The sequence below is a fragment of the Colius striatus genome, chromosome 1 (assembly GCF_028858725.1).
Source record: "Colius striatus isolate bColStr4 chromosome 1, bColStr4.1.hap1, whole genome shotgun sequence".
Lineage (NCBI taxonomy): Eukaryota > Metazoa > Chordata > Aves > Coliiformes > Coliidae > Colius > Colius striatus.
In genome coordinates, this window is record NC_084759.1 from 78,255,887 (window position 1) to 78,278,680 (window position 22,794).

Sequence of the window (22,794 nt, forward strand, 5' to 3'; positions counted from 1 at the left end):
AACTAACAATTGCACTCTGTAAGGTCCTCTGGGGATTCATAGGGCCCATCAGAACACAGCAGTATATGAAGCTGGATTTCATCACAGAAATATCCAGGTATCTCTCTGAATGCTGATTGCTACAGATTCTTACCACACTACAGGGTGTTTGAAATTAATCTTGGTTTCCATGAACACTCTGTACAGTACTCCTTTTTTTCTAAGAACATGCCACTCCTGGTCCTTACTTCATTTTTCACCAATAGTCACCACTAATTACCCAGTGGATTGTTGCAGGAGGCTGTGAGGACTAATTGCTTTTGACATCAAACAATTTTTTAAAAAGATCTTTGCAAAGGAAAGGTGGAGATGTGGATTGTCTGAGGCCCATATGGATAAAGCCAAAGGACCTGTTAGACCCCTAAGCAAAGTTTAAGCTAGAATGATCTCATGGCTATGTTTTCATTAACAAAATGCACCCTACCAAAGGGTTAACATTACTTGAGCAAGTCTTACCTGAGTTTTTGTGAGAACACTTAGTGCACTTCCCAGTACACCTTAGGCTTTGAAGTACTCTGCCCTCATGAAGAATGGGGGCAGAGGCAGGAATGGGTTCAGGCTGCTAATGAGTAGTCTGCCATCCTGAATGCTTTATGGTGTTACACAAATGTAACAGCCACAATGCTGTTCAGGCATGTATTCACAAATAAATGCAGAGTGCTTGGAATAGAGGCATTACACCCTGTCTTGCATCACAGAGCACAGCCCAGCCCAGACCAGCCTTTTGTACAACCCAGGCCCAGAGCCTCTCAATTCCTAACTCCACAAGCATCTCCTAGCACTCAGCAATAGAAAAGAGGAGCAGAAGGCGAGCTATTCTTTCCCCAGCTGTCCCTAAAAGCAGCATTCCTGGCTTCCAAACCTGCCTTAGAAAGGAGCAGTATTCCAGCAGAGCACAGAGGAAGGTCTCTGAATCTCTGGAGGAGGAGGAAAGGAGGGGAAAGATTATGCTGGAGTGAACAGCTGGGGCAGGAGAAGAGAACTTGTGTGACCTTGAACAGCAATATTCACTGTGGAGACACGTTCCAGGCTTGTCACCTCTCCTTTGTTCCAGCAGAACACTCAATGTACCAATTCTCCTCTAATCAGCATCACCCTTTGTGAGCAACACAGGAAGTTTCCCATTTTGTAGATACAGCAAAATAGCACCTTGATTGAATTTCCTCCCTGGAGAGAGGCAGAGGGAGAAAGACTTTCTTCCACCTCTGCTCCTACACTAAAAGCCCCTTAGTGCAGCACTATCTACAATACTCAGAAACAAATTTAGCTCGGTGCCTCCAGAAATGAAAAACAGGCCAATCAGGAATAGCATAAAATCTATGCTGTTGCTGCTTTAAAACATCCTTTGACTGACAGCTCTTAAACCCAGCATCAGAAGAGGCATGTCCAGGCACTGAGTGACTTAAGGTGCACAAGTGACTTAAGGTGATGAGGTTACAAAACCTAGACTCCTCCATTTCGTTTGTTCCAAAGTTTACCTCAGTAGTCTTTGACTCACTAAGTAACTCTGAACACTCACTACAGCTAAGTTGTCTTTTTTAACTGAGAGTCTAGCACTGTATGAGCCTCAGTACTGGTAATACCATGGCTAAAATACCTTCATTGGATATGGGTGGTATATGCCTGCAAGACAATAGATATAACTTTGCAGGCAGTTCCCTGTGGGAGTGTTGCAACGTTGTTACTTAAACATTTGTCTTAGCTACCACAGAGAGGTATTCAGATATAAAAAGACAGCAGCAGTTTTTAGGAAGTTTGTTGTGTGTTCTTATAGTCCTTCAAGCATCATAAGTGAAGTTGTGTACAAAAAAAGAAGAAAACAGGCAAGTAGGTAGTGGTCCTGGCAATGGCATAGTCATTTACTCTAACAGAACTAAATTATAGGAGTCACACAACAAATCTTTCTACAACCAGCCCAAAAAATCAATACCAAGGATTAATCATAGCAAATTTAGTAGTGCTGTCTTTTGTGAAGGCAGCTCGACATTTCCTATTAGAAGACTTGCTTTTGAGCTAATTATTCCTTGCACAACTTGCAAAAAAAAAGTCCTGCTCTGGACTGAAATTTTCCATGTAAGATATCTAATTTTGATTAATTCTTTTGGAAAATTTTATCAAGAAGAGTTCAGCCATTTTCAAGAATGAAAATAGTAAATAGGCTACTGCTTGGCCTTGTTACTTTCCAAGACTTTCTTTCCACCTTCTTGCCATTTGCTTTGGAGGAGGTGTTTTGAAATGCAGTAGAAAGTGGAAGCTAGCATCCGGAGCCAGGCTTGCACCTCCACATAGGGTCTAGGCAAGCTCAGCTGAGCTTCACGGTCCTCAGATACTCCACAGATGCTCTGGAAAGTTTGATAGATGCAATGCCCAGAGGCCCAGCCCTCCCTGAGGGTACTGCACTCAAGTCCCTCACCTACACAACTCAAGGACTACTCAAGGACTACTCAACATACAAGAGGGGTTGGAAGCTCCCCTGAATTGATGTTCTCAGCCATTCTGGACCTACCTGGGATAAGAAAACAATTTGTACTTAACTGTAGCTTTGGTGGCAACCACGAAACCTGAAGGAGAATCCAGTCCCACTTTGGATAAGGAAGGGATGCAACTCAAAACAAAGAAAGAAAAAGGTTGGTCAGCTACAGTGGATTCAGGCTTAGGCCTGAGAAAGGAAGAGAAGGAGCCTTGTGTCAAAAGGAGCAAAAGGATCACGTTGAGACAAGCATCCAGGCAACGGCCAAAGTCCGTACTTTGTGGAGGCCTGGCACATATCAACATCCTCTCCAAGGTGATTTCCATGAGGAGAAAGATCCCTGGGTGCAAGCCAGAAAGACATTTCCCTGCAGTAAAAGAGGAGTCGACTCATTAATGAGGAAAGCCAGGCCAAGGGGAAGAAAGAGGACTGGAAAGAAGGCGAAGATATGGCACATCACCAGGCAAGAGAGAATGCTGCTGTGAGTGGGAGAAAAAAGACAAATGGTTCTTATAAAGTCAAAGTAGACTTTGATGATCTGTTCTAACCATCTTCTCAAGCCACTGGGAAAGAAGGAATACAAACATTTTATTATCTGACTTGCCATGGGTTTGGACTTGGTAGTTTTTTTTCATTTCTCATCCAAGAAATTCAATCTCCAAAAATTTTCTACTCACTTGCTTGGTTGGGAACTTGGAGGCTAATGTAACTGTGGTCAGATGTGCTCTGCAGAAACAACTTTCTATCCAAACTTTATCATTTCACTGCTGGAGGTGAACACTTCTCCATCTGATTCAGGAAAATCGATTGTCAGAGTTCTCCTTAACCAGTTCTGTGCCAGCTGCTAGGTTGACTCAGTGGAAGGCCATGGCTTACTTTGCCCTGATGTGGACAAAGAGGCCTCATATTTCCTCCACCTGGGGGAGCAATTGCCTCTGAAATCATCACAGGTATTCCAGCAGGAATCATCTGCCTCCAGCCTCAATTTCAGCTGTGCAAATGCTCACCTCCAATGTTATGTCCCAGAGAACCTGTTTGCCGCCACACTTCAGCCCACATAACGCTGAAAAAAACAAGTGAAGACAACCCAGATGCTGCTGTACCTCAGCAGCTGACAAACATTTGGGTTGGAGGTATTGGCAAGGTGGCATACAAATGCCTATAGATGAGCAGAGTAATCTCACCCTTTCTTCATATTTGGGTTTCCTACAGTGTCTGTCGTGGAAGAAGGCTGGCCTATTCCCTGTATCTCCTCTGCTGTGAATCTGAAAATACATGACAAGTAAAGGCAATTGAAAGATGCATCGGGTCACACTTTGGGAAAAAATTACATGAAATTGCATGGTTTTGTCAAAAAAGGCCAGACATAGGTAAACCATCTAAATGAGGCACATGGAGGGGCAAATCTATCTCTGATTTTCAAGTCAAAATTATTTGACTTTGTCATTCTTAACAAGCAGGTGGCATTGTACTATACCAAATCAGATATATAAAGTTGTGACTGATGAGAAGATCAGCCAGGGGTCTAACCTGGCATTCCTGCTATTTTGCTTCATCAGACAGAGACACAGATGTGACTGCTACCTGTCTATACCAGTCATGGAGACAGGCAGGGTGCCTTTGTAAGTATTACATCATCTACCTTCAGCTTCACAATCAGCACTGGTGGGAAAGGAGCTATGAAACAACTGGAAACACTCTTAACTCTTAGGATTCCAATTCTTTCTTTTCAAAATTGGTTGAAAACCTCAAATCTTGTTTCAATCTACACCAGATATCAGGTATTTTGATTTTTTCAGGGCAGATTTTGAACTGACTTGTATTTTGAGGGAAAACTACAGTGCAAGGACTGTCCCCCATCCACCTTCAGAAAGCTGTTGTTGTGGTTCCAGCCACAGCAAAGGACTAATCCCTTTTCAGGCAGGTATAAGGAGAGAGAGAGAGAAGAACAGAGACTCACTTTCTTCATCTCAAGTCACAATACTTAATGATGCCAGCAGTCCAGTGGTCAAGTCTGGCCAGGAACCCCTCATTTAAGTTGTTCCATGGAGAAGGAAACTCAGGAGGTAAAAGCCCAGGCAGGCATCACACCTATGATACTCTTCCCTTGGCAGACATGTCTGGCTTTAGGCAGAGTATGAGCATCCCCAAGGAGAAGTACTAATAACACTTCTTCCCCTGCATTAATTTATTAGAGAATTGCTGCCAGTTTTTTATTTGGGATACTGTTACAATTCTTTGATACAATCAAAAAAATCACTGAGAGGAGTTGGCCTGAATTACCCATTACAGAGATTACGAGAAAAGAAACGATAAAACAATGATTACGGCATAACCCACTACCGTGATACTTTGTGGTGCTCAAATTCTCCTCAGCCTTCTTTTTATTTTAGTTGTTGCAACTTATCTCCATGTGGCCTTCTATGGTTCCTTGCTTCCTTGCATCCAAAAGGCACAATATTTAACCTCAGAACTGTGTTAGGCTTTTTCCTCCATGAACAGTTTCCAAAAGAAAGATAAATACAACAAATTGCCAACTTTTTTATGTCAGTGCATAAACTTACCCTCTGGCTTATCATACTTCCAGTCCCACACTTCTCCTATTCATGTAAGAATCAAATAGATAATATTCTTGTTTTCATACAATGTGTCTTTCTGGTCTTATTCCAATGGGCATTTATTGTCATCGTTGTAGAAATAAAACATGCAGCTGTTCATAACAAGAACATGATATTTTAGCAAAAAACCCCTCATTGGGCTCATATTCCTCTGTTCCCTCCAGTCCTAGTCTTCTACTAAGTACTAGTCTTCTACTAAGTACTAGTCTTATCCTAGGGATAAGAATACAAACAATTTGGTGATTTGAAGGACAATACAACCTTGTCAAACCTCAAGTTCTTAAATTGCATACCAGTTGATGCCTTGAGAAGTCCTTCCTTGCATCTGTCTTGATGCTGATTCTCTCCAGAGCTCTTGTTTGCTGTCAACAAGACAGCCATGTGGTCTTCACCACCACCTGGAAGCCAGCAAATGAAATCAGGGCAAGTATTTCTGGAGAGAGTCCAGCGCAGGGCCACCAAGATGATCAGGGGACTGGAGCATCTTCCTTATGAGGCAAGGCTGCGGGAACTGGGGCTGTTCAGCCTAGAAAAGAGAAGACTGAGGAGGGATCTCACTAATATTTCCAAATATCTAAATGGTGGGTGTCAGGAGGTTGGGGCATCACTTTTTTCTGTTGTATCTAGTGATTGCACAAGGGCTAATGGGATGAAGCTGGAACACAAGAAGTTCCACTTAAATATAAGGAAAAAACTATTTTCCTATGAGGGTGAGGGAGCTCTGGCACAGGCTGCCCAGGGAGGGTGGGGAGTCTCCTTCCTTGGAGGTCTTCAAAACCTGCCTGGACACATTCCTATGTGACCTGGCCTAGGTTGATCTGATCTCTAAAGGTCCCTTCCAACCCCTACCATTCTATGATTCCATGATTTTATGATTTGGATATTTAAACAGCACACACTCTCTAACCCTAAACCCTATGAATAATGAGGAAGATTAAATGCCATAGCTCTCACAGCCTCATGCCTATGGCATCATGAACTATTTCACTTTGACAAGCTGCATTAGTACTTCTGTGTCTCTAGAGGCTAAAGCCAGCCTTGATCTAAAGACCCTGTAACTGCTTTGGTGACATCCATGCACAGATTTTCACACTGTGCTAACTCTTTGAAATATCCGGTTCCATTTACATGAAAGAGGAGATCTGGCCTCTTAATGAGTATATCATAGAGAGACTAGAGAATGTCTAATGAAATCCATGCTGGGATATTTCATTATCTTGCCAGCAACAAAGCCATCAAAACAAAGCCATTTATTATCTTTCCTATTGGGGAAGAAAACAAGGGATCTACATCATTTAGATTATCTCATGGTCCTCCCTGGTCAAAAATGATAGTGGCATAACAAACACTCAAGAAATCAATGTATATTATTCATTTGTTTCCCTCCACAGTAAGAAAACAGTGCCTTAGAAATAAGAATAAGCTTGAGGGCTCAGCTGCATAAAAATCGTCTATTTTACAGATCATTGCGTTGTTAAGTAACATTACAGTGTAATACGGGCTTTGGGATGCAGCTTTACAGAGGGTAGACTAGCACTTGCAGATTTTTTTTTAATGACTCATTCTCCCAAATACATTACACACAACCAAATTCAATATTTAAATTTCTAGATCTGCACTCAATGGAAACGATTACGAGCACACATGACAGCAGGCTGCTTCTAGACTCCAATTCTGAAAACATAATTGTTTCTAAAGTGAAACAATTGCTTGTCTCTGTTGTCTATCTTGTTAAAATAGATTATAAGGTCTTTATGGTAAGAGCTCTGTCACGTTAACATGCCATAAGGCTGTGATCATAATAAGAGGTTTGGGACATTAAAAAAAAATACAGTGATAGTAATAACAACTGCTCTATTGTTTCATAAAAAACAGACTTCGATGACTGCACCATTTTCCTCCCATCTCTTCCTCAGTCTGTCAGTGACCTTTTCAGAGCTTTTGGGAAATTTCCAATCAAGTGTAAGAAAGAAAGAGGGCTGTCAGAAATGTTAAGTTCCTTCAAACTTTGTAGAAACATAATAGAAATAACTAGATAAAAGGCAGGTATTACTGCTAAAAAGCACCAGGAAGCTGCATCAGCTAGATGCAGGCTGGGCTAACCTGCACTGCAACCAAGGCAAGCCTTAGCAGGAGCTGTTGTGGCCTGGAGTTACAGGCAACTGCTCTGGGGCTTAGTCCCTCACCTCTGATGGTAAAGAGACTACTCAAACAAGGCCCATCATGCTCCAAAACAAACACCTGCCACAGCTGTCTAGAACACTTGGAACAAACAAAAAATAGCACCTCAGCTATTGCAATGTTTATTAGACGTGTTCTGCTTAAGCAGCAGAAGAAAATGTGCTACTGAGGTATTCTCCCGGGCTATATCTTTCTGGACCTCCTTTGTTTTCCCTGGTATTTACTGCAAGACAAATTATATATATGCAACTCCTATTCTTGCTTTATTCTTCCATATAAATATTTGTTTAGAGAGCACTATATTGTGCTTATAAACCACACTAGCTTTTGAAGACTTGTTTTTCAGGTCACCCTTTAAAAAAAAAAACCTAGCCACATCCAAGGGAGTACCCATTGTCAACCACGAGATCCTAACATGCAGAGTGTGTCCAGTCCGAAATGGATAGCTCTCAGCTTTCTATGCTTAAAACAGAGGAGACAGGGGAACCTTTTCCACATCAGAATCACCCTTGGTTGCATGTGGAAGACACTCAGCATAGACACTGTATTTAATGATGATTACACCAGATGTAGATCAAGGCAGCTGTGAAATAAGTTCATTTAGTATTTGGATTCAAGAAGGTTAGGATTTTACATCTAATGCTTTTTCACAGGTTTTATTTCAGTTCATCCAGGAAAAGATTCCAATTGCCTTGGCTCTGGGAAGCAATCTGAAGACGAAATATATGGCTTAGAGGCAACACTTGAAATCAAAGAGAAATTCAGAAGAATGTGTCACAATGATTTTGCCCATCTCCAGATGACTAAACAGCATCTAAAAGAGCAGCAGCATATCTTTTACTTACAGACTGGAGTTTCCTACACAGAAATGGCAAAATAAAACCTCTGTTGGTAGCAAATAAAATCAGACCATGTGAAAGCAAGAATGTTCCAGGTTCTCCCTAACAAGGAATCCCCTTACAAAGAATATGACCAGAAAACATAATTTTTTAAAAGCTCATTTGCAATAAGATTTTTTTATTTAGCAAAAGAAATTAAAACTAGGAAGAAAATAGAGATATTTCTTTTCATGAGCAGAGGGAAGATTCTGGATTGTGCTCTGGAGTTGGATTCTTGATAAACAAACTCATTATTAAATAGTTATTTGTTCAAGAAACTCAAATGGTTATCCTTGTAGTTATGCCTCAGCTCTGTATTGCTACATAGAATAAAAGATAGAAGGTCATTCTCCAAAGTTGGAGTTTCATTTTCAGATTCACCATAATGCACAAATCCTTAATTATAGGTCAGGAGTGGAAGATCCTTTGTGGTAATTTAGCTTTAATGTAATTAAGTTTTTAATGCCACTGTAAAATAATTTTTCCCTACCATTTTCAGCTTAGCTGAAAGGAGAGGGCAAAATGTTGCCTTTGGGCATATTGATGTCTGTCGCAAAGAAAGATGAATGAACTTCATTTGGTATTTGAAGTTTTAAATTCGCATTTGAATCCAGAGGAGCTGTATCTGACTCTGAAGCTGTTATCTGAAATGTATCTCAGCTTAGGTCATAATGTATGAAATCACGATCCTTCTTAAACAAAGTTTTCATCTCACCAAATATTTACTTTTCATTCACAAAACTTTCCAAAGGACATCCCTCTGGGTAAAATGAGACACTAACAAATTCATTCACCTATGGTCTTGTTGTGAGGAATATAATCCCTGCTCTCAATAGTCATTTCTAGATTCCAGCAAGAAAGCATATCCTCCAGATATATTATCATATATCTGTCCTACAAACTACAATACAGGTCAGGAATACTAAAGCTACCTTTAGAAAGCATCTCTCAAAAGCTGCACAGACATGGTAATAAGAAGCAGTATATACAGTGATACTGGGAATGAATTACCATTTTCACAGAAACTGTGGACCAAAAGGTATCATTTTCTTCACTGTAGGTTGCAGTTTTACAAAGCAATACAACGAAGAGACGAGGCCAATCTGAGAAATGTGAAACAAAGCATACTAGACATCCAGTTGCAGATTCATCACAGACGCCTTCAAACTCATTTTAGAGGGAATTACAGCTAAAAGCCACTGGGTAAAAGAAATTAGAAACAACATATAAATAAGCCCTCAGACCGAGCCAGCTGAAAATCTGCAATGAGGAGTGACAAAACTCAGCAAGAATATTTTGCCAAATGTAATGCTCATCTGTTAAATCATACAGGCTTGTTCTTTTAAAGTTCTCCTCTACTCAGCGATGGTGAGAGCTGAGAAACCTGAAGAGCCTGACAGGAGATAAATTAGGAAAAAGATAGCATAATAGGCTATATTACAATGCAGTCTTTTGGGAAGCAAAGACTCTCTAAGTCAAATATTTGAACACTCTATGAGGAAGAATATGAAGTAAAAGAATGTTTTCTGTATTTGGGTATTTTTATCATTAAAAGGAGACTAAGCAGGGTGTCCTCCTCTATTCTGTTGTGAGTCAAAAATAAAGAAGAGTATGGCCAACCTCATGCTGAAAATAGCACCCATAGACTTCACTTCACATCACTGAGGCAGTTCTTCAAACCAATCTAACCTGAGCAACAGAAAACAAACTCAGCTCTAATACCCAGCACATTTTCTCAGTTTCAGATGTGAAAAATGTCTTTGCTTTTCAGTGTAAAGTATCACTGAACCTTCATGTCTCCAACCCAGAACAGCCATTCTGTTGAAAATACCTATGGACAACATTTACTGGCAGATTCTTAGCAGACCATAAATTAAGGATTAATACTCAGTGATTATTTTTGTGGTATATTATAAGTCAAATAATTTTCAGGACCAAAAAAAAACCAAACCCAAACAAACAAATAAAAACTCATCTAATCTTCAACTGCAATAACAAGTGCAAATATTTAGCTTACTAAGGGAGTATCACAGAAATATGAATGAGAAAATTATCACAGATCTGTTTATGGGTTTTACAATTAAGTACCTAAAAATTTTCAAAAACCTTCTGATTACTTCTTTAAAGAATAAAAACAAGCTAACAGAGTATCACAGACCACTGGAGAGAGAGAGAAGTACAGCAGAAAAATATTGCTAAATTGTTACAGAATTGTTGTCAGAGTAACAACAGGTAAAGTGAGGTATGATTTGTGGGGAAAAGTAGTACTTTAATTAGATCAAATTATGGTGTTGGGAAAACCAATTTTAGGTACACAAGCGCTCCTTCAGATGACCCAAAAACTTGTAAAAACTCTTCTAGACAAATATTTTCATTTCATGAAGACTGTTACATTTGCCTTCAAATGTGCTTCTCCTCTCTAATTTCACAGTGTTAACTAATGTGTTCAAGAAGCAAGGTATTAGCTCAGACAGCAGTAGACACCTGCCCTTTTATCAGGTTCATGCTGCTGAACGCTGCAGTAAATATTATCCCAATTTTTGTGAGTCTGTACAGTAGAAACAAAATGTCACAAATTATGACCTCTGTAAATTAAGGCTCCTTACTGTTAAAGAGCAGGCAAGCACAGCAGATAACAGTCTTTTATCCCTTTCATACTTACATATTCCTCTGCCTCACACAAGCTGATGACCAATGGATGTTGAAGACATCATCTTAGAAAAAGTAGTTTCAGAGAACTGCCACCAACAAATTTTATTTTGGACCTAGATTTTTACTCTACATCGTCATACCTTAAGCTATGCACAGGCTATTGGTTAAACTTTTACATTACAGGTATAATCTCATTCCTAATTCAATTAATTATGCAAGTAGCAAATCTTTTAATTCATGCCCCACAGGAGGACCGATTCTCGCAACACTGTGCTGCTGTCTTATTTCATGTAGCCAGCACAGCTTTGTATCTTTAATTAGTGGGAGAGAGAAGTTTGTAGGTCAAAACCTTCCTTTCTTAAATCTTGTGTAAAAGTGAAAGAAGCTCCCAAAAGTGAAGTCCTTGTAAGAATATACATGCAATTTTGGCAATAATCATGAAGTCAGCAGGGAGGTACCACACACAGAAATAACTCTTAAGTTGGGAATCTGCTTTATACTCAACTACAAACTAGCAGTGGCCAAACTTTGTAAAAGATGTCACCTTATGCTCCCAAGACTAAACACAAGAGAAGTAGATTTGCCAGCCACAAGCCTTAGAAGTTAATATTTTGACTGTTCAAAACTCTGGATGCCTATTCAATTTCTCAAACCTTGAGACTCAACCACAGCATATTAACAGGTATGTTAACAGGAGTTTAAGCTCTTCCAGGGAGTGTTTGCACTGCAACTACGCTGAGAACAGTTTTCTTTTATGTTTACAAGCTTCCTGTAATTCCTTTTGGAATAAACTAAATTAAAATCCTGGGAAGGACAGATGAAGGAGTAGCACGTCCAGCAGAGGAAAAGATAATAAGCACTCCTCAAGCCTTAGGCTGGCAGTAGCAGAAGCAGAATCTGGCACAGGCTCTTATGAATCACCAGGGATAATAACTGGATGGACAAAAAAGCAGTGATGCAGCAAGTTCCAGCCATTAGAGAGAAAAAAAGAGGGCCGTCACTTCTTCCTGATGAATCTGTGCCACCCCAGAGAACTGACTTCAAGACTTATTTGGCCAAGGAGAGAAAGCAAGAGGGGTTCTTTGACCTATTTATAATGTCACTGGTTTAGCAAATGGGTTTATTGTGCTCTGGCTCTTTTCCCCACTATTTCTGTCTTTTGCTCAATGACTACTTAAAATATATACACAGTCTAAAGACCCGGGCTCAGGTGCTATCCCTGCCTCCTTCCCTCTCAAGGAACCTGCTGCTACCTCAAACATAGAATCACATACTTGCTCTTCCCCCCATGCAGGTCCATGGGGAGGAGGTTCAGGTTGCCCTAATGTTGTTAAGACAGCAATGAACACTGGCACTGAGAACCGATTCTAACTTTGTTGAGTGGCAGCAGGCCCCAAAAGAGAGGGGACGTGGCCACCTCTGAAACTCAGGAGGAAATTGCATTCAGAGAAAACTCATCTGAGTACCCATACTGGGAAGACACTGGTACAGGGCCCTGGCAAGAAATGCAAGGGCTTGACTAACATGGAGATGGTTTGAGGCACACAGGAAGGATGTGAAACATTCTGGGAACGCTTAGGCTACCCTGGGGTGAGTCTGTTTATGTGAGCCCCCAAAAACCTGGACACTTGTTAAATTTAGCTGATTAGAAACAATGAGATGATGGTAGTGACTAATCCTCAGTTTGGCATCTATAGATCGGCAGTATCTATGCATCTGACCAAGCACAGATATCAGAACCATTTGGGCCAGTCTCTTAAGATTCATGACAAGAATGGATTCATGCAATCTGCTAAGGATGACTGAAAAGCACCTGTTTTTTCTGATGATTATAAAAGGAGACAGTGGTAAGTAGCTCATATATAGGCACTGACATTTAGCTAAACTGACAGTGTGCAAGCGCTTAGATGAGCATGGTTCACCCACTCTAAAACAGAATCGCGGTGCTGCATTTTGTATAGTGCCCTACCACTCAAGTGGAACACTTGGTAAGTTCAAAGAGGACCCAGATCAGCCCATCCAGTGTGACTCAAGCACTGTGCTGCCTGGTTTCTGGTTCCATGTGGGAATACAGCCACAACAAATGAGAGCAGGATGTCTCTGTGGAAGTTTGAGGAAGATTTCAGCAAAAAATCCGCTGATAGGAAGGTGAACACAAGGCCCATATAGGATAGGAACAATGTTTGGACTCACAGGAACACTCAGTGATTTGAAAGCCTTCTATTGGCACCTATTCATTAGATGCCTGTTGGAGATACTCACAGCAGTGTGCTTCCCCAGGTGCATTCAGAACTGAGTCACGGCAGCATTTGGAATGAATCTTCAGTATTATTTCCTCCAAAAGGAAAGCAAGTCTGGTGCACAACAATTGCCATGAGAAAAGAGTCACATGTAGTAGAGGGTTTGCTTCCAAACTGCACCGTATCTCCTAATTGCTAATCTAGATTTAGGCAGAAAAGCACATTCTAAAAGTGGAAAAAGTGATATTCAAACTGAAAGACATTTGAAGTGTTATCTTTATTTCTCAGATTGACTCTGTGAAATCAGGAGTTTATTGAAGCTGTTATTAGATAAGGTTATGTTATGCAGAAGCTCAGAGCAGACTATCCTAACTATTCCTCTAAATTCATGGAGTTTTAGATTATGCTTTAATCCAAGACTTGATTATCCAAACTATGCTTACTGTTAACTTCACTAGTAGCCTCCAACTGTAAATTTCTTAAATTATTAACAGAGAGCCTACAGAGGCAGAAAAGACAGGCTTATATCTCCAGGAGGACTCCTGAAATCCTGGTTGTTGTCTACACTTCAGGAATAACTGGTTTTCTAGGCTCTGATCCAAAGCTATGAGAGCATGTTACCAGGAGTCCAATAAGGAAACCAATTTTCTCAACTGAACTAGGATGCTACAAGCAGAGAGAATATTTCATATACAAACAAACTATCAAAGTGTAAAGATTAAAGTACACAGTTTTTATGAGAGGAATGACAGTTTAACAGACATTATTCTACAAGCAGGTCAGCTAGATCAGACCAGGATGTTAGATCCTGCAATCCATGGGGAATTTAAAGGAGAGAATAACCAGACAGTACTGAAGATGTCTCACTTATATACGAATAAATAACCTCTGTACTCTGTGAAAATTTAATTCCCCTTGAAAAAAAAATCCCACATTGTTCAAAAAATAATAAAAAGAAAATATGCTTACGGATGAAAGCAAGAAAATCAACCTGCTTGGAAAATGAACATTTCCAGAATTGCTATTCAGAATGAACTTCCAACTCAGCCAACACAGACAATGTTGGGGTTTTTTTTTAATAACTAGTAGATGCTTATGAAAATATTCTGAGCCATTTTAGGGGAATTATACAAATATGATCCTCCTACATAGTAGAAAGTATTCAGATTCTTTTAGATGAGCCCTTAATTCATTTTACCCTGTCAGCACTGGTAATTAACAAATCAGATACAGCTGAATATCTGAAAAATCTAGACACCACTGAGAACCTGATACAGAGTGGGATATCTTGAGATACTAAATTACCTGCCATCAAAAATATAAAGGCTGCTAATCGAGAAAATGAGTGAAATCCTTGAACAAAGCACTGACCGTATCAACAGTGGCAACAGGGTGGACTGGTAAGAGAGATTTTGTCTGGAAATTACCACAGAGCTAGCAGCTACCAATTCATTATGCTGGCAGGGAGAAACTAAGTCCTATGTGGGATAAAATGCTGAGGTACAACAACATATCACGACTCTCATGGAAATGTTCAAATGATCATAATATTTATTCAGTGAGTCCCACCAGGATGCTAAGGAGGCTACATCCTCTCCCAAAAGCAGTTATTCTGATTTCTCCTTTGACCCACCATACTCCCTTTCTCAGAAAATTTCAGTCACCTCACATTTGTAAACAGTGAAGCCATGGGAAATGAGTTTCAGCCAGTCTCACAAAGGTTTCCACAGCCCCTGTTCACTTCCATGTGCCAAGCTGGCTTCACTGACAGCTGGATCCAAGATGACTCAGAAGTCCTATCTGCTGTAATTACACTCCCTACTGTCACCAAGACACACACAGAATCCAGGAGAACCTTTCATTTGCATCGCTATGGTAACTGTAACATAGCTCCTATGAGGAGGTTAGCTCAGGTTGGTAAGTTACTTGTTGCTCTTACACTTGATCCTCCCTTAACCTCCTCCATATACTTTTGGGCAGCAAGTCCCTACCCTTGTGATAATTGCCAATCTGCCTTTTCCTTCCTGAAAGCTTCTTTTAGCTTGGAGCTGCAACTCCTCCTTATGCAAGTTCTTGCAGAAAAATCAGTCTCTACTTTCAAGCTGTTGCTCAAATCATCCAGTGTCTTCCTGGCAAGCTAGGGCCCAAATGCCTGAAAAGAAATTCAGAACTGTGCCTGAATCCCATGAATCTCAGGTGACAGTAAGTCCTTTTCAGTATCATCCTGTAACCAACAAAGTCACACTTTGTGTTGTAGGAATATGGCATCACTTCAGTGTCTTCAGAAAAACAGCAAGCTAGTTCACGATCTGGTCCATCCTCTCACAAGTACTCCCTAATGAGGAATAGTCTGGTTGGCCAAGCAAATCCTCCTCAGTGTCTCAGGAAAACTTAGATATATGGCTTTCCATTAGGTTCAGCCTTTGCAGGCATTATATTAGCACATGAAGGTTATGTCTCCAAGCTGCTAAATAAACTAGGAAAGAAATCTCAGCTTCAGGGTAGTACATGTTTATGTTGAGCAGTTGGTAATGGACTTCACATGCAAAGCTGACAGTGCAACAGGAACATATACTGCTGAGATGTAATAATGACTAGAGATATTCAGTAAGATACAACTCTATCCACGGAGTTAAATGCAATACCTACCCCACAGCCACATCCAAACTTGGATGTTGCTCCCATTGTTTACAAACAAGGATAACCTCTGGTCCAACTCAACCAAGCTACCAATCTGAGAGAGAAATGTAAGCATACCTGGTGTATCAGCACAGGACCACTTTCTGGAGGAGGTAGGCATAGACTTTAAATGTTATCCTCTGACACATCCACTGTATCTTCAGTTAGCTTTTCTCGGACACAGCGGTTTAGCAACCTAGGCTAGTGAACTACACAGGCCCACAAAACACACCCAGGAAGAGGTACATGATCATACACTCTGCCAAAATACAGCACAGCTTTGTTCCAGGGTACCTAGCACTCTCTTCCAGGCACCTTTATGAGAGTTAACATGAGGAACAGTGAGTATTTCTGAGAGTTAGCACCAGGGACCTTTCCCCACAGTCAGCCTGAGTGTGGCCCCTTTCCTTGGAGGTAAGCAAGTTTCAGAGAATGACAGAATAGGTGAGATTGCCAGGCACCTCTGGAGATTGTCACCTGGCTGAGAGCAGAGTCAGCTACAGTTAAGTTGCTCAGTGTCCAGTTAGATTTTAAGCGTCTCCAATGGTTGAAACTCCATCACCTTTCTGATCAACTTGTTCCAGTGTTCAGTCACCTGCCCCATAACAAAGTTCTCTCTTATCTTTAAGGAGAATTTCCCATGTTTCAGTTTCTGCCCATCGCCTATTCTTCTGCCACCGGGCACTACTGAGAAGAGTCTCTGCCTTTTTTACTTCTCTCACGTCAGGTGTTTATAAACATTGAGCCATCTCTTCTCCAGACTAAACAACATCAGCCTCTTATCATATGCTGGGTGATCCACCTCCATGGTTTTTCACTGGACTCAGTCCATTACATCCATATGAGTTTAGCTGTATGGAAGCAATCTCAGTCATTGAAGTAGGGCTCAAAAGGGAGTATTGTCCCTGTTCTAATTTACTATTACAAAGAGCCCTTGAGCCTAAGCAATGGTCAACTGAGCCAACGTAGGATGGAAAATACAGATTTCTGATCTTGCTGTACTCTGAGTACATGATAAAGGTGAGTTTTAACTGGTGGTACTGACTTAGATAGTTCAGTACATTAGGTCACCTCCTCAACAGTTCATGCTTCCCAAGGAGGAAGAACAGATCCAAGTCTATCAAAATATGATCACAAAACATACAGATGCAGATTGATGCTCTCAGAGTAAATACATCTTTCTTTCTACATCTCTTTTATTAAATACTCCATTTTGGAATGAAAGGACCAAAGCAAATTGGTTTATTTCATTGTAATCCCTTACAAGAATCCAAATTACATCATTGACGTGCCAATGAAAAAGAAAGTAATCTTGCTGTGTTAAAATGTGGTGTGTGTTTCTGTATTAGCAGAACAGTCCTTACTTTAACAGCTCAAGAGATCTCAAATAATGCAAAAGCGTGCTTCACAAGCACTTTGTTCAGAAGATGATGGATAGATCATTTTCTATCTATCACAGAGATGTCCTCTACCCATGCTTATGAATTATTTATTCAGTCTTTGCACTGCGTAAGGTTTGGCTTTTTAACATCCTTCTCTCTCTTTAGTGAGAGAAGCCTAACTATAGGTTGGTTGTGACAATTACACTTACTTTCATAGAATGGTTGAGGTTAGGAGGGTCTTCTTTAGGTCATCTGGTCCACACTTACTGCTCAAGCAGGGTCATCTAGAGCCAGTTGCCCCGGACCTTGATCCAGGTAAATTTGAGGTCTCCTAAGATGGAAACGCCATAATTTCCCTGGGCAATCTCTGTTAGTGCATGGTTAGAGATGGAGCCTACCATTTCAGTTTATGTTCATTGTCTCTGGTCCTGTCACTGGATACCTTTGAGAAGGGCCTCACTCCATCCTCTTTGCACTCTCCTTTCAGGTATTTATACACATGGATGAGATCTAACCCCCTTCCCCTCTGAGCCTTCTCTAGGCTGGACAGTGTTATCTCTGGCAGGCAGGTGTTCAGCCATCTTAAGGAAACCACCACTTCACCACACGTAACTGTGACTCGGGAAGACAAGTGTCATATTTCCAGACATCCTCCCTTCCTTCTTCTTCCCTCCAGCTGTCTATGCTGAGCATGATGTTCTATGGTACCTGTTCAATATCTACAGATGTCCCTTTGGTCCCAGTTGGGGTCAGCTGGCCTGGATGTGTTCCCTCACAGCTTCTCATGCCCTCTCACAGCCCACTCGCTGGTGAGCTGGAGTGAGGAGCAGAAAAGGCCTTTATAGCACGCAAATGCTGCTCAGCAATAACAAAAGCATCCCCATGTTATTGGCACTCTTTCCTGCCCAAAACTAAAACAGTCCTATAATGATTACTGTGAAGAAAATTTACTCTCTCCCAGCCAAAATCAATATGTTCTCAGCCTTTCCCCACATCTAGTCCTTCAACCACCTTAGTGATATTCACTGGACTCCCTTGAGTATGCCCATGTATCTCTTGTACTGATTGACTGAATGAAGGGGAAGGATCACCGAATGCAGCCCAGGATTTAGCTGGAAAAGGCTCATTTGCCTTCTTCCGTTTTGGAAATGGCATGTTGCTGCTTCTGGCAGCTCAAATAGGAAATGGATCCCGAGTGGCAGTGATGTGTTTGTCTCCAGGATACTGCTTTGTGTAGCACAGTTGGCAGGAAGAGGATTTGTAAGGACACTGGAACATCAAGGTGCTGTTTCCAGCTTCCCTCCAGGATGCATGTCTTTTTGTCCCGTCGGTTACTTTTGATGCATCATGTAGACAATACAACTGGGATGTAACTAAAAGAAAAACTCCTTCTGTGACACCACAGTCCACGATTGGCACAATGATTCTTTAACACAGCATCTAAGCACTTCTGAATAATCCAATTTAATACATTTGAAAATACATTTTGCACATTACAGACAATCTTAGGAAATGCTTCACCTTCCACAAACCAGTGACCAATGTCTCTCATTGGAAAGGACATACAGTGACACCAATTCTGTCGACACCTGCTATTTCTAAGGCACGCATTTGCAATTCACTTCAGATAAACATCACCGTAGGAATATGTTTTATGTTTCATTACCATTTAAGCTTCTTTTCATGAAGAGATAAATTGGCTGTGTAACCTGAGATCTTCTAAAGCAATGCAAAGCTTTTAAACTTACGGTTCTACAAGGCTGTAATAAGGGACATGGTGCTTTCTGGTTTTGTACAGGTACAAAATACCTTCAGATGAATTAAAAAGACATTTTGCCCAAAACCAAAACGAAACACAAAGCTCAAAACTTAGAAATTTTCTTTATGGGAAAGGATGCCCCAGGCATTTGGAGCCCACTAGTTCCATAGCTCAGGTTCATCTTCTGTGACAGGTCTGATGATGCCACACTGCTAAGGGGCTGCAGTTCTGGCTCTGCAGGGGTGCCTGCAATTGTTGTGCAGTAGAATAACTTATGATTTCTAAATTAAAATACATCACTCTATTCCATTGGGGGATGAGTGTCGTGACCATGCAGTGGATAAGGGAAAACAACAGTGAACCTTAATTCACCTTTATATTAATTTACTGACATGAACTGGGTGTCGCACAGCTGGAGCCCAGATAATGTTCCAGGTTTATGACTGGTTCTTCTACAACTTTCATACAAGTGTTCAAATTACATTTTAACATAAGTGTATTTACCGTCTCTCTTACAAAATAAAAATACAGAACTGCCTTCTAGTATCTCTTCTGTAATTTTGTAGGTCAAAACTGTGTTCAATACTATCAAACCTTCAGGAGAAATAGAGCAAATAACTTTGAACTTTTGTAAAGTGAAATCACTTATAAAACCAAAGCAAAAAGACATGTATTCAAAATCAATTATTATAATCACAAAGAACTGAAATACAGCAACAATTTCTCATTTGTACACATTGCACAGCAAAAGAGTAAAAAAATATGTATATACAACAAGCTTAACAGGGTAACATGAAAGAGGTCTCTATTGCTTATGGGTAAGACAACCTTCTCTTAGATATTGTAAAGCATTCCCTCTCATTCACAAGAATTAATGCATTTTATCTTCCTGTTCTAGGGCAAACTGAAAATAGACAAAAACCTTCCTTCAAATCAAGAACAGTTGTCAACTATGTATTCACCTGAGACCACTCTGGAATATAAGACAAGATCAATAATGATTAACAACTAAGTTTAGCACAACCATTTTGTCATTTTTAAAGAGAAACAGTATTTATACAGAATAGTTTTTGCTATAGCAGAGTAAAGTTGTCATCTGTAAAGAGAGTTATTGAAAACAGTATAGGAGGAGGCACTATGAGAACCATAAGCAGCTTACTCTTCTACTTTCTTCTGGTCAATATTATCTCATTTCCAACTTTCTGTAACATAAAAGAGGGAGAGGAAGGAAGAATAAATGGGGGAGAAAATTAATGATTGAAAATATTTCTTCTGTAACTTGGTTTATTTCATGCTTATGTCAGTTTCTCTTAAATCCATTGACTGACTTAAAAGTAGTCCTATGATAAACACTACAAGTAGATGCATTTCATCTAGGTCAAAGCATAAAGGAAAATCACAAAGCTAAGTTTGGTTCACATGCATATCCAGCTCTGATTAACAGGTAGACTTAACCCCAAGATAAAAATACATGAGCCAAAACTTTTATCCTTCTTTTCTATCTGGAATTAGGTATTTAATCCTTTCTAGAATAATTCTGTTAATACAATTGGTATCCACTAGTGACATGTTCAAACAAAATCAGCTTGACTACTTAAAAGCACCACAAAAGTACATTGATCCAAGCAGTGCAATTAAACCAACAAAGTTGCACCTGCAATGGTAAACAGAGAAGCATCATTCATAAATTCCATTGAGGAAAGCAAAAGCCAAAGCTAAAGAGGCTGTCCTATACTATGTGTTGGTCTCAAGAAACAGAGCCATAGTGATGCTTGTAGATAGGAAAGATCCAGGAAGGATCCAGGCAAGAAAGAAAAGGAACATTTTGTCTACTTATTCTTTGGTCACTCTAACCCATGAATCAGTACTGTGTCTGTATGTCCCAGGTCACGAAATCACTTAATGTTCTCTTCTCCACTCTCACAATTTGGGGATGTATTATTACCTTTAATATGTGGTACATGAGAAGGAAAAAGAAACAGATTAAAAATCACAGAAGAAACCTATTCTGCAACTAAGGACTAAACTCCAGTTTCTAGTGCCTCATGCCAGTATTTTCATCAAGGGACCATCAGGAAAAAATGCATCATTCACATCGAGTCTTAATCATCTGTTTGGCACAGCTGCTTAGTGATTACACCATGTGTGAGGAATAAAATCAGATTAGAAAGTTGTGTCCTGCTTGCAGAAAGACATAAACACTGAAAAGCAGGAATGTATACATGGATCAGAGTAGCATACCAGCCACAACTCTGATGAATTTGTGTAGGCACAACAACATAACATAGAGATTCAAAACCAGATCCAACACAGATCAGGTATCTCACAGGAAACAGAAGGAAATCTGTGCTTACCATGTTTACAGGTGAATATATAACCAAACCCACATTGCTTTGGCAAAGCCTATAGCAAATAAAGCTATGATTTTATAAAACTTGCTTGTATTTTTACCACTCTGCAGATCAAATCCAAGTATTTATCTTGGAATGTCTTCATTGTATCAACGCATCAAAGGTAATTACAGGTGAATATTAATGCAAAATAAAATTCACATCAACACTGTGCACTCAAAATGATCCAACCTTGCAAAGTGAAGTAACACAAAAAAAAGAGAAAACATCATTTTGAAACTTATTTTCACTGTATCTTCAAACACAATTTGATTTTTGTACAGCATCCTACATATAAGCTGTACCCAAACCACCTAGCAGACTTAAATACCACCGTTGCAGAGTTAAGCAGCAGAAGAGGAAAACAATTAAGTGCTGCAGACAAGGAAGAAAACAAGCTCTCAGATGGGATTTGAAACCAAATGGAGAATCAAGATAAATTTGTCTCCTGTTTTAAGCCTAGAAGAAATAAACGTCATAAAGCAGTATCAAAATTATTCCGTTTACCTCACCAGCATCATCCATTTCTGTCATCTCATACAATCATTTCAGCTTGCTTCTGAATTAGGAAACTCTTTTTCTGGAGAGCTATCATCACTGAGGTCACTGTAGCTGTCACTGTTAAAAGCAATACACAGTCAGAAGGATCTAAAACAAATCATTTATGTCAAACCCTCCAACCCAGATGATGCATATGACCAACACTTTCCCCAAATGCAACCCACTTCCAGAAAATTACATTAAGCTCATGCTCAGTTTTGGTATTTTAGAACACCTTCCTCCACAAGAATGGGCTTAAGTTTGGACTCTAATACCTGATGAGAAAAAAAATATTCCTCATGATAAACAGTCTGTTCAATTTCTTTTTGCTTGGTCCCTCTACATTCATTCTACAGCTTGCTGGTGCTGTGTGCCTATGATCATGATTAACAGCATGGAGAATAATAGGTATTCGGAGCAAGACCAAAAGAAATCTCTCCTTTAATATAAAGAAAATTATTGTTTTGACCAAAGAAAAAGACAACTTTACCTACTCAGAATGATTGAATTTATACTTAAATTATAATTCTTGCTCTTCCAGTTAGAACATAAATAATTTTAATTGCATCAAACAATATCTTGATGGCTTTTTCCTGAGGTTTTGTTCCCTTCTGCTGTTTCCTGAGAGAAGCAGACTGGTTTTCACAGAACAAATTGCCATGCAAGTGATTGTTTTATAAGTGGCTAGAACATGGAAACAGTGAAGAGCAGAAATCACCACAGCAACTGAGAGAAAGAAGTGCCCACAAACCACATTTTAGGTCGGCTGTGATGTCTATTGGATCCAACAAGTTTATCTTAAGTCTAAGTGCACCTCCTCTGAAGACTCTCCAGCACCATCCTCTCCCTACTACTACAGTCTGTTTTCCAGATACTTGAATTTCCCAAGACCAGTAGCCAGCAAAGGGATCCCAGGAAATTGACAAGTATGTTTGAGCAGCAATAATTCTGGTCAGTTCTGTGATA

At 40.0% G+C, this 22,794-nt stretch overlaps 1 protein-coding gene across 3 annotated transcripts in view; it reads right to left on the reverse strand.

Moving 5' to 3' along the window:
- Nucleotides 1–17,520: 17,520 nt before the first annotated feature.
- Nucleotides 17,521–22,794, reverse strand: part of CTPS2 (CTP synthase 2) — an 83,555-nt gene continuing 78,281 nt past the window's right edge. For 2 of the 3 annotated variants that reach the window (XM_061999096.1, XM_061999115.1), the window contains exons 18-19: nucleotides 21,796–21,906; nucleotides 17,521–20,100 (exon numbers count right to left, since the gene is read on the reverse strand). In XM_061999096.1, the coding sequence (XP_061855080.1) occupies nucleotides 21,837–21,906 (70 nt within the window). In that variant the 3' untranslated portion in view covers nucleotides 17,521–20,100; nucleotides 21,796–21,836. The remainder of the gene's footprint in view (nucleotides 20,101–21,795; nucleotides 21,907–22,794) is intronic. The other variant, XM_061999106.1, reaches the window with a different exon arrangement.